The 12,294-nt window shown below is 42.0% G+C and overlaps 1 protein-coding gene across 9 annotated transcripts in view; it reads right to left on the minus strand.

The window, feature by feature from the left end:
- LOC135539729 (plasma membrane calcium-transporting ATPase 1-like) overlaps positions 1 to 12,294 on the minus strand; it is a 150,393-nt gene that overhangs the window by 48,314 nt on the left and 89,785 nt on the right. For all 9 annotated transcript variants that reach the window (XM_064965799.1, XM_064965798.1, XM_064965797.1 and 6 more), the window contains 6 exons: positions 11,192 to 11,374; positions 7,730 to 7,944; positions 7,305 to 7,547; positions 6,635 to 6,769; positions 6,303 to 6,412; positions 5,935 to 6,172 (listed from right to left, as the gene is read on the minus strand). In XM_064965799.1, the coding sequence (XP_064821871.1) occupies positions 5,935 to 6,172; positions 6,303 to 6,412; positions 6,635 to 6,769; positions 7,305 to 7,547; positions 7,730 to 7,944; positions 11,192 to 11,374 (1,124 nt within the window). The remainder of the gene's footprint in view (positions 1 to 5,934; positions 6,173 to 6,302; positions 6,413 to 6,634; positions 6,770 to 7,304; positions 7,548 to 7,729; positions 7,945 to 11,191; positions 11,375 to 12,294) is intronic.

Below are 12,294 nucleotides of genomic sequence, written 5' to 3' on the forward strand. Positions count from 1 at the left end.
TTTTACATTTACATTACATTTAAGTCATTTAGCAGACGCTCTTATCCAGAGCGACTTTTACACACGTCCAAAATGGGAGCTTGCAAAGTAGTAGTAAAATTCAGTTTGCCAAATTTCAGTTTGCAAGCAAGTATAATATAGAGAATCATTGTACCATCTAAACCGCTGTGAAATATATTTTCCATAACCAAACAATTGTGTTTTCAGCTGTTTGATGCTGGTGTCCAAAACCGAAAGTAAATGACACAAAAACAAAACTTAAGAACGGGAAGCAAAGAAACAGTGCACATAGAACAGATCTACCAGTTCTTAGACTTGCTTTCAATGCGAATAACATATCTATAACTCACATTTCTATGTGAATTTGGTCAGGTCAGCCAAAAAGTTACATATTACAGCTTTAAACAAACTTTTTTGTGAACACATGTTTTGTTTACGTCAATACAACAAGGATGGTAGCAACATGTGAAAATCGTTGTGGGTATCTGTTGCAGCTCAATTTGATTACAAAACCTACAATGCAATGCGCTCTCTCTGGGCTGGCTGGCTAACTAACTAGCTAGCAAACGTAGCTACACTGGGGTGACCAAACGGGGACAGATGTACCCGGAATTGGACCGTTTTTAACTGTGTGTGTTCAAAACAGACCACAAAGTGAAATAATATTTTAGGTGTCAAGAAAGACCAGGCAACAGAGTCTACCGGTTGACGTCTCAATCACATTGTGCTTGTTTTGGCCAACAGAGGGGTGTCTGCAGCATTGTGACCTATTTGTAGGCATATCATTGGAAGATTGACCATAAGAGACTACATTTTCCAGGTGTCCGCTTGGGGTCCTCCGTTGAAATTATTGCGCAATCTCCAGCTGCGTCCACTTTTCCATTAGGTTCAGAGGAGAAAGGCAACTGCCACGAATGATTTATCATCGAATAGATATGTGAAAAACACCTTGAGGATTGATTCTAAACAACGTTTGCCATGTTTCTGTCGATATTATGGAGTTAATTTGGAAAAGAGTTCAGCGTTGTAATGACTGAATTTTCGGGGTTTTTTCTTAGCCAAACGTGATGAACAAAACGGAGCGATTTCTCCTACACAAATAATATTTTTGAACATTTGCTATCTAACTGAGAGTCTCCTCATTGAAAACATCCGAAGTTCTTCAAAGGTAAATGATTTTATTTGAATGCTTTTCTTGTTTTTGTGAAAATGTTGCCTGCTGAATGCTAGGCTTAATGCTATGCTAGCTATCAATACTCTTACACAAATGCTTATGTAGCTATGGTTGAAAAGCATATTTTGAAAATCTGAGATGACAGTGTTGTTAACAAAAGGCTAAGCTTGTGAGCCAATATATTTATTTAATTTTATTTGCGATTTTCATGAATAGTTAACGTTGCGTTATGCTAATGAGCTTGAGGCTATGATTACGCTCCCGGATACGGGATTGCTCGACGCAAGAAGTTAACCAAAGTATTTTATCTAATAGTGTACTATTTATTAATTAAAGATTGGAGCAGAAGGAGAAGAGAGTGAGAAGGACCAATGGAGTAAAACGAGTGAAGCGAGGAGTGTAGAAGAGTGAGGTGGAAAGGTAAAGAGAAGGAAAGGAAGAAAGAGAAGGAAGACAAGTGAAGACAAGAGGAGGAGCTCGATTGGAGGAGAAGGAAAGATTGCGTCCAATCATAGACATGTAAAGCTGCTGACAATAGTAGTCAGATATTGTAAGATACATGATGGCAGCACATCTGTGGAAACAAAACTGCTTGATTTTGTTGAATTGAAAGGAGAAACAACAGAGGGAATTGCAGAGGAGGTCCTGGTGTTCATCCAAAAATGTAACCTGGAAAACAAAGTTGTGGCATTCTCTGCCGACAACACAAATACCAACTTTGGAGGACTGAATAGACTGGGGAGGGTGAATGTCTATACCAAAGTTTAAAATAATCTACAGCGGGAGGTGATTGACTTAGGTTGTCCTGCCCACATAATTCATTACACAGCCAGAACAGATTTGCATATGATTCCCCTTGATGTTGAGTACCTGCTCAAAGATATTTTTATATTTTTATCATCAGAGTAGAAAGACTGAAGAGGTTTTGTGAGTTTGTTTGCCAGGAGTACCATAACATTTTATTACACAACAATGTTCGCTGGCTGTCCATGCTCTCTGCTCTAGAAAGAATGCTGAAAATGTATGTGCCATTGAAATCCCTATTTTCTTTCTGAAGACAAATCCCCTGTTGTCCTGCAAACTGACCGAACTTTGCCTGGCCTTTGTCCATGGAAACCTGACCGTATTCAGTGACACGATCAAGATGCTTGAAGGCCAGGACCGCTGTGCTGTGGAGTCAGCTGCAATTCTGAGAAACGTTGAGGCAAAATTGATTGCAAGACGTGATGAAAACGTCATTCCGGTTTTGGTCAGAGGACTTCTGAGAGAGCTGGAGGAAAATGTGGAGCAATGTCTAAAGAGAGCTTTCTCAAAACATCCCACTCATTCTTCACTATGGCTGTGAACTACATGCAAGCAAAGATTTACATGGTCTCCTTTTAAAAAGGCAACCTCAGCGCGAAGAGATCCAGAAGGCAGTAGCCACACTGCAGAAAAAAATTCCCCAATGTGACCATCAATGAGGATGCATTGTGTGATGAGGTTACTGCCTGCAAGAGTTCCTAAAGGGGGGATCGCTTGAAGAATGGAAAACATCTGAGACACCGCTTAGTCAGAGATGGAGCACGGTGGTTACCCACTTCAAAGAGAATCACATCCCACACACTAACCTGGCTAGATTAGCATTTGTTGTCATGTGCTTACCTGGAAGTAACGCACCAGTCGAGAGAGTGTTCTCCCAAATGAATGATATATGGACATCAGCAAGAAATAGGTTCCTACCATCAAGGCCATGCTTATTGTGAAGACAAAATTCAACCTGCCCTGCCAGGAGTTCATGGAGAAGCTGGCCAAAGACAGAGCAATCCTGAAGAAAATACATTCTTCTGAGAAATGAACGATTTGGTTGGTATAAGTCTATTATGTAGTTACCAATCTCCTCATCATCTTATTTCTTTATTATGTTATACTATTGTCTCTGTTTTTTCAATTTTGCTCATGTTCTCTTCTGCTCTTATTCTACCCAGACTACCAGGACCACTGAATGGCTGTTCAGATCAGACAGTTCTGTCTAGTCTGTAGTGCTTCTGTAGTATAGTTGTTTTCTCTATCACAGTGTGCATGTTAGACTAAATACCTGAAACCCGGAACTGTCCCCCTTTTTTTATTTCATAGATCATAACATTGGATATTTTAATTATATATTGACCGCCGAACTGGAAATGTCCCCGGTTTTCATTTCAGAAATTTGGTCACCTTAAGCAACACACAATAACACCAAAGTCAATACCAGCATGTGAAGTAGCTAGCTAGCTGTAAAATCGCCTAAACAAACTGCGCTATATACTTAGGAGTCTATCTCACAGAGTTCAACTCACAATTGCTATGGCAACACCAGCCCTTTCCCACAATTCTCACAGACACACTGGCAGCTTCATTAAATAGTACCCACAAAACACCAGTCTCAACGTCAACAGTGAAGAGGCGACTCCTTAGCTACAGTATACAATTAATCTAGACGATTCTGTGCCTCCAACTTTTGCAACATCTCTTTCCTGTTTCAGCATGACAATGCCCACATGCACAAAGCGAGGTACATACAGAAAAGGTTTGTCGACATCGGTGTGGAAGGACTTGACTGGCCTTCGCAGAGCCCTGACCTCAACCACATCGAACACCTTTGGGATTGACTGGAATGCCAACTGAGAGCCAGGCCTAACATCAGTGCCCGACATCAATGCCCGACCTCACTAATGCTCTTGTGGCTGAATGGAAGCAAATCCCCGCAGCAATGTTCCAACATCTAGTGGAAGCCTGCCCAGAAAATTGAGGCTGTTATAGCAGCAAAGGGGGGACCAACTCCATATTAATACCCATGATTTTGCAATGAGATGTTTGACGAGCAGGTCCCAACATACTTTTGGTCATGTGCGGTGCGGCAGGTAGCCTAGTGGTTAGAGCGTTGGACTAGTACCCGAAAGGTTGCAAGATTGAATCCCTGAGTTAACTTCTTGGAACTCTAGGGGCGCAATTTCATTTTTGGATGAAAAACGTTCCCGTTTTAAACAAGATATTTTGTCACAAAAAGATGCTCGACTATGCATATAATTGCTACTGTTCGAAAGAAAACACTCTGACGTGTCCAGAAATACAAAGATCTTCTCTGTGCGTGCCCTTTAACGTGAGCTTCAGGCAAAACCAAGATGAGATGGCATCCAGGAAATGACAAGGATTTTTGAGGCTCTGTTTGTCATGATCTCCTTATATGGCTGTGAACGCAAGAGGAATGAATCAACCCTCTCTGTCGTTTCCCCAAGGTGTCTGCAGCATTGTGACGTATTTGTAGGCAGATCATTGGAAGATTGACCATAACAGACCACATTTACCACGTGTCCGCCCGGTGTCCTGCGCCGAAATTGGTGCGCAAAAGTCACCTGCCAGTATTTTTCCAAGGAATACAGAGAGGAAAGCAAGCTTCCACGAACTGCATGTCAATGAAGAGATATGTGAAAAAACACCTTGAGGACTGATTCCAAACAACGTTTGCCATGTTTCGGTCGATATTATGTAGTTAATCCGGAAAAAGTTTTACGTTGTAGGTGACTGCATTTTCGGTTCGTTTCAGTAGCCAGGCGCAATGTAGAAAACGGAACGATTTCTCCTACACACAGACGCTTTCAGGAAACACTGCGCATTTGGTATGTGACTGAGAGCCTCCTCATTGAAAACATCAGAAGCTCTTCAAAGGTAAATGATTTTATTTATTTGGTTATCTGGCTTTTGTGAAAATGTTGCGTGCTACATGCTACACAAAATGCTATGCTAGCTTTGCATACTCTTACACAAATTAGTCCATTTCTATGGTTCAAAAGCATATTTTGAAAATCTGAGATGACAGTGTTGTTAAGAAAAGGCTAAGCTTGAGAGCAAACGCATTATTTTAATTTTATTTGCGATTTTCAGAAATCGTTAACGTTGCGTTATGCTAATGAGCCTGAGGCTTTAGTCACGATCCCGGATCCGGGATGGGGAGTTTCAACAGGTTAAAGTAAAAAAATCTTTCATTCTGCCCCTGAACAAGGCAGTTAACCCACTGTCCCAAGGCCATCATTGAAAATAAGAATTTGTTCTTAACTGACTTGCCTAGTTAAATAAAGGTTAAATATATATATATATTTTTAGTAAGGCAGCAAAGGGGGGACCAACTCCATATTAATGCCCATGATTTTGGAATGAGATGTTCGGCGAGCAGGTGTCCTCGTATCTTTTCATGTAGTGTATGCCTCATGGGTCTCCCGGTCACGGCTGGCTATGATGCAACCGGAGATCGAACCCGGGGCTGTAGTGATGCCTCAAGCACTGCGATGCATAAAATGCCAGAGCGACAGTTTACACATGGCGAAATTGACAACAAGTTATTTTTTTAAAGCTACAAATCCAAATAATTCTGATTAAATGAATCAATAAGGTAGTACATAATTAATTACAAGACTTGCACCACCTTCGCGCCAGCTGAAAATATAGCCCATATAGTACATTGGGAAAATATAGTACATTGGGTTTCATGTCTAAATGTCTGATACTGTGAACAACCTCCAGTCAACCTCCAGTCAACCTCCAGTCAACCTCCAGTCAACCTCCAGTCAACCTCCAGACAACCTCCAGACAACACCCTACACAGCTAATCTAAGCAGTGTCCAGCAATATCCAACCTCAGCTCTGAAGGGATCAACTACAAAAATCCCAATCGCTTTCTGATCAGGCTGAGGGTGTCCACCAGTGTGTTTTGTTCATGCAGAATGCGTCTTTCTGTGTCCCACCTCGTGTCTGACGGGATCCTCGATGCCGACCACACAGATGCAGGTGAGCTCATCAAGGATGTCGCCCTCGTTGTCCCAGTCTGGTTCTCCTGCCTCGGCAGGGAAGTCCCTGTAGGCCACACAGATTGTCCTCAGACCGTCACAGGCCATGGGCTCAATCACGTTCTTCACCATCTCGTCACGGTCCTTAGGCTTGAAGATACGTGGCTCCCCGTTTGTGTTCAGGATATGAGAACATCTAGAGAGGGAAGGGGGAAGAGATGTTTAACTCATCACATCGCAGATGATCAACTCCATCTTTCTGTTTATCCATCTCTGTGTATCTGTTCATCAGGGAAAGACAAGACCAATCTCCCTCCATTCCGTACTTGCGTAGGACGATCTCGGAAGCTCCCTTGCTGTACATGCGGAAGCCACTACCGTCTGTGTTCTTCAGCACCGTGCTCATGCTCTTACGGGACGAGTTGAAGGTGTACACCTTGAAACACACCAATCAGTTATAACTATCATATTACACTATATTATTATAGTACAGTAGCTTGTGTATAAGTTAGCTCTCTGTAAGAATAATGGGTAGTAGGTTATTTGAATATTTTGTCTTGGGGCCACCGGGAACAAAACACACATATACATACATTAGATAGACAAGTTACAGATTGCACCATTAACGTTATGGATACATTTTGAAGCAGCTACACACCTTGTACAGACTCTCTTCGGGAATCTCGTCCCTGATTGGCTGGTAGTCTCTCTTCAACTCCAGCACGAAGCCCAGTAGGGAGCACTCTGTCTTGTTGCCGACGTGGCGGGGCAGACCTCCCTCCTTCTCTGGGGACTGGAGCAACAAAAATGTTACATATAACCTACATACTGTATCCTACCAACATACCGTATCCTACCAACATACCGTATCCTACCAACATACCGTATCCTACCAACATGTATATTTCATGAAGACATTCAGCAGAAGGGACATTGAGACATGCATCATATAGAGTGTAAAAGCAACCATGTAGATATGCACTAGAGAAGAAGACACTATGCTTTCGTATGGATGTGCACACACTGTGTAGAGGTAGAGTGGTGAGCCATATGTTGGGGCGCTATGCTCCAAGGAACGAGAAGGTGAGTGAGGGCTACTCCCTAAGGGCTATTTCAAGCCTGTGTCTTCCATCTTGTGTGATTATCTGAATTGGTGTTGATGGGCTGATGAATGAATGGATGGAAGGCAGCATACATTTTTCTTAAATGCTATTATGGACCATTACTGAAGACTGGGACGATATTAGAGTGTGCTTCATGTCTGGTCTGGTCTGGTCTGGTCTGGTCTGGTCTGGTCTGGTCTGTCTGTCTGTGGGTCTCTCTCTTACCAGAATCTTAGTAGTATAGGCTGAGTTGATGGCGATGCTGTTGACCATGATTTCCAGAGTGAATGGTTTGATGACGTCAGGTTCCGGTACTTTCTTGTAGTGTGTGTCTCCCAAGTAGGCCTGCACCACGGTCATACGGTTCATGGTGAGGGTGCCTGTCTTGTCAGAGCAGATGGTGGTAGCGTTACCCATGGTCTCGCATGCATCCAGGTGACGCACCAGGTTATTGTCCTTCATCATTTTCTACACAGGGGACAAGACAGACAGTACAGGTTAGAGCTGTGTGTGTGTGTACCTGACAGAGTAAGTCTGGGAGATGGTGACAGCTAGCGGCAGCCCCTCTGGTACTGCCACTACCAGCATTGTGTGTGTGTGTGTGTGTGTGTGTGTGTGCGCGCTCACACTGTGTGTCTCTCTGTGTGTACCTTGACAGAGTAGGCCAGAGAGATGGTGACAGCTAGGGGCAGCCCCTCAGGCACAGCCACCACCAGAACAGTGACTCCGATGATGAAGAACTTGACAAAGTACTGGATATAGATGGGGGTACACTCCTTCAGCCATGGGCGACCCTGCACCCCGAACGTGTCAATCACGAAGTACAGGATGAGAATGATCACAGTCACAGCTGACATGATCAGACCTGGGCATAGGAAACGAAGTAGACAATTGCAATCCTGCGGTCAAATCCAGGAGAAGGAATATAAGAACGATGTGCGTCCTAACGTTTTTAAGACCTTCTCTGCCTTCCCAATCTGCATGGTCCGTCTCTGTGTGTGTCTCTCTATGGTTTTTCTGTCTGTGTGTGCTCGTTAGTGTTGTCACAATACCAGATTTTTTTACATTTTGAGTTTAATATCAGGATACTCGATACCGTCACAATATCAGATACGAAAACGATATTATGGCAAAACAGAAAAAAGGCGCATTAGTCACAGAATAGCACTTCCAGACAGATCTTTTGAGTTCAATATCATTACATGCATACAATCAATCTAATTACATAACAATATGACGGTAATCATTTATTTCAATGGTAAATCTCGGGTTGATAAACTGGGCAAATCAAGATGCAGCAATACAGGTGAATGCATATTCAATAGGGGTGTGCACATTCATTGAGTTTTTTTGAGCTTCGTTTGTGTGATTACATGGGGCTACATTTGGGACGACTTGTGTTGTACTGATCAACAACATTTGCACGCAAGCTATCTCTTCTTTTAGAATAGTGTGCATGGTCTATTTAAGAGCCATGATGTCATTCACACACAGTTCGAGGAACAAGCAAAGATCACCTTGACTTGGAGAGACATGAAGTTTTGGTGACAATCAGCTTTTAAAAGCAGCAATATGTTTGCGTTATGGTTTGCATATTATCACAAATAAGGTACAATGGTAGTACATTGATGTTAGCTTCAGCTGTAATGCCTTCAGAAAGTATGGATACTCCATTTATTCCACTTTTTTGTGTTACAGCCTGAATTTTTATTTAACTAGGCAAGTCAGTTAAGAACAAATTCTTATTTACAATGACGGCCTACTGGGGAACAGTATAGGTATTGTTTCTCGCCAATCTACACACGACACATAATGACAAAGTGAAAACATGGTTTTAGAAATGTTTTCAAAAGTATTGAAAATTAAATACAGAAATATCTCATTTACATAAGTATTCACACCCCTGAGTCAATACACGTCACCTTTGCCAGTGATTACAGATTTTAGTCTTTCTGGGTAAGTCTCTAAGTGCTTTGCAGACCTGGATTGTACAATATTTGCACATTATTCTTTTCAAAATTATTCAAGTTCTGTAAAATTGGCTGTTGATCATTGCTAGACAACCATTTTTACAAGTCTTGCCATAGATTTTCAAGCAGATTTAAGTCAAAATTGTAACTCGGCCACTCAGGAACAGTCACGGTCTTCTTGGTAAGCAACTCCAGTGTAGATTTGGTCATGTGTTTTAGGTTATTGTCCTGCTGAAAGGAGAAATAATCTCCCAAATGTCTAGTGGAAAGCAGACTGGACCAGGCTTTCCTCTAGGATGTTACCTGTGCTTAGCTCCATTCCATTTATTTGTTATCCTGAAAAACACCCCAGTTATTAATGATTACAAGCATACCCATAACATGATGCAGCCACCACTATGCTTGAAAATATGGAGAGTGGTACTCAGTAATGTGTTGTATTATTTCCAAACATAACTATTTATTCAGGACAAAAAGTAAAATTGCTTTGACACTTAAGCTAAACTGCAAATAGGATGCATGTTTTGGAATATTTTCTATTCTGGACAGCCTTCCTTTTCACTCTGTTAATTAGGTTAGTATTGTGGAATAACTACAATGTTGTTGATTCATCCTCCATTTTCTCCTACCATAGCCATTAAACTAACTTAAAAAAGAATCATTGGCCTCATGGTGAAATCCCTGAGCGGTTTCTTTCCTCTCCGCCAACTGAGTTAGGAAGGACGCCTGTATATTTGTAGTGACTGGGTGTATTGATACACCATCCAAAGTGTAATTAATAATAATATTCAAAGTCTACTTTTTATTTTTACCCATGTACCAATAGGTGCCCTTCTTTGCAACGCATTGGAAAACCTCCCTGGTCTTTGTGGTTGTATCAGTGTTTAAAATTCACTGCACGACTGAGGGACCTTAGAGAACATTCTACATGTGTGGGGTACAGAGATGAGGTAGTCATTAAAAATAATAATTTGAACCATTATTATTGCACACAGAGTGTGTCCATGCAACTCATTGTGTGACTTGTTAAGCACATTTTTACTTCTGAATTTATTTAGGCTTGCCATAACAAAAGGGTGTTCAGCTTTGTTTTTAAATTAATTTGTTAAAATGTCTAAGCATTATTCCACTTGGATATTATGGGATATTGCGTAAAATTCAGGCTGTAAAACAACAAAATGTGAAGAAAAAAAGTCAAGGGGTGTGAATACATTACTTGATCTATGCTCTCAGTAGATGGAGTGAGACACATTTGACAGAAGTACAGTAAGTAACAAAAATTCTAATACCGAACCGTTTTCTATGTTCTAGTATCGAAACAGTACAGACGTTTGGTATACCGTGCAGCACTAGTGTCGTCATCAATCTACACACAATACCCCATAATGACAAAGCAAAAAGAGGTTTTAATTTTTTTTGCAAAAAATAAAATAAATACCTTATTTACAGAATTATTCAGACCCTTTGCTATGAGACTTATTGAGCTCAAGCGCATCCTGTTTCCATTGATCATCCTTGAGATGTTTCTACATCTTGATTGGAGTCCACTTGTGGTAAATTCAATTGATTGGACAATTTGGAAAGGCACACACCTCTCTATATAAAAGGTCCCACAGTTGACAGTGCATATCAGAGCATAAACCAAGCCATAAGGTCGAAGGAATTGTCCGTAGAGCTCCGAGACACGATTGTGTCGAGGCACAGATCTAGGGAAGGGTACCAAAACATGTCTGCAGCATTGAAGGTGCCCAAGAACACAGTGGACTCCATCATTCTTAAATGGAAAAAGTTTGGAACCACCAAGACTCTTCCTGGAGCTGGCCACCCGGCCAAACTGAGCCATTGGGGGGAGAAGGGCCTTGGTCAGGGAGGTAATCATGAACCCGATGTTCACTCTGACAGAGCTCCAGAGTTCCTCTGGGGAGATGGGAGAACCTTCCAGAAGGACAACCATCTCTGCAAGCCTTGATGGTAGAGTGGCTAAGATGTAAGCCACTCTTCAGTTTGTCATTATGGGGTATTGTGTGTAGATTGAAAGATTTAAAAACCAAAAACATTTTAGAATACAGCTATAACGTATATCGTTTTATGTCCATCTGTGTGTGTGTCCGTGTAAGTGTGTATCTCCGCCTCGGTCCTCACCTGCCTTCCCGATCTGCACGGCCAGTTTGGTGAGTTTGCCCTGCAGCACAGACTTCTCCTTCTTGTTGACCTGAACCTTCTTCACCCGTTTCACCTCCACCTCAGGCTCCTTCTCCTCAGACTCAACCGCCTCGTCACTCTTCAGGGGCTGGATCTCCAGAGCAATGCCATCCTGGGTCTTAGCTATTGGATAGGGTAACGGGATGGGGAAGAGGGATGGGTGGGATAGAGGAAGGGGGTAAAGGGAATTGGGATAGAGGGAGGTGGAGTGGGAGGTTGAGCGGAGGGAAGCATTTAGTAGTGGTGTGGGGAAGGTTTGGGGGAGGTGGGGGTTAAGATAGTGATATGAGGATGAAGATGATCGGTGGTGAGGTTTTGTTGGGTCGGGGAGATGAACAGCAACAGTAAGGGGATCAAGGAGGGGTTGGGGTGAAGGGCAGAGAGACAGAGGTTGTGGTTCAGTTACGGTTGAAAGAGAGACAGACACAGTCAGTCACCAAACCACCAGACTCCGGTCCTGAACAGTGATCCACTGAAACAACTCAGCTGTGGATCACTTAGAGCTCTTTAACCAGAACAAATCCCTTAAGGTGATCAACACTGATGTTATTATGTGTTGTTACCTGTCAGGTTGATGGAAAGTTCAGCAATGTGTATTCTTCATTAAAGGAAAATCGGTATTCAAAAAAATTAAAATCGACTGATTGTTTAAGTACTCTTATGCATAAATGAAACATTATGAAAGAAGGTATTTGAAAGAGTAAACACATAGCACAGAATTCAGCAGGAAATGCTTGAGATAAAAGGATTTAATGATACAAAACGGATTTAAAGCAGCAATTTAACGATATACAACTTGTCCCAGAGTCTACGGAGACATTTTTACAGCATTCATATGAACAGAGAATAGATTCAGAACAAGAGATACAGGTTGTACATTTTACAATGGTTCATTGTCGGGGGATTGTCAACTGAACATTTTCCATCTCTGCTACAGAGCTCAGTCATGTTTTACATACGCAAATATGAGATTTGCATTTCACCACTTCAACAGCTTAGATTTGCTCTGTTTGTTCTCTGGGAGCATTGTGATCTCGGTGTTT

Source organism: Oncorhynchus masou, chromosome 5 (assembly GCF_036934945.1).
Source record: "Oncorhynchus masou masou isolate Uvic2021 chromosome 5, UVic_Omas_1.1, whole genome shotgun sequence".
Lineage (NCBI taxonomy): Eukaryota > Metazoa > Chordata > Actinopteri > Salmoniformes > Salmonidae > Oncorhynchus > Oncorhynchus masou.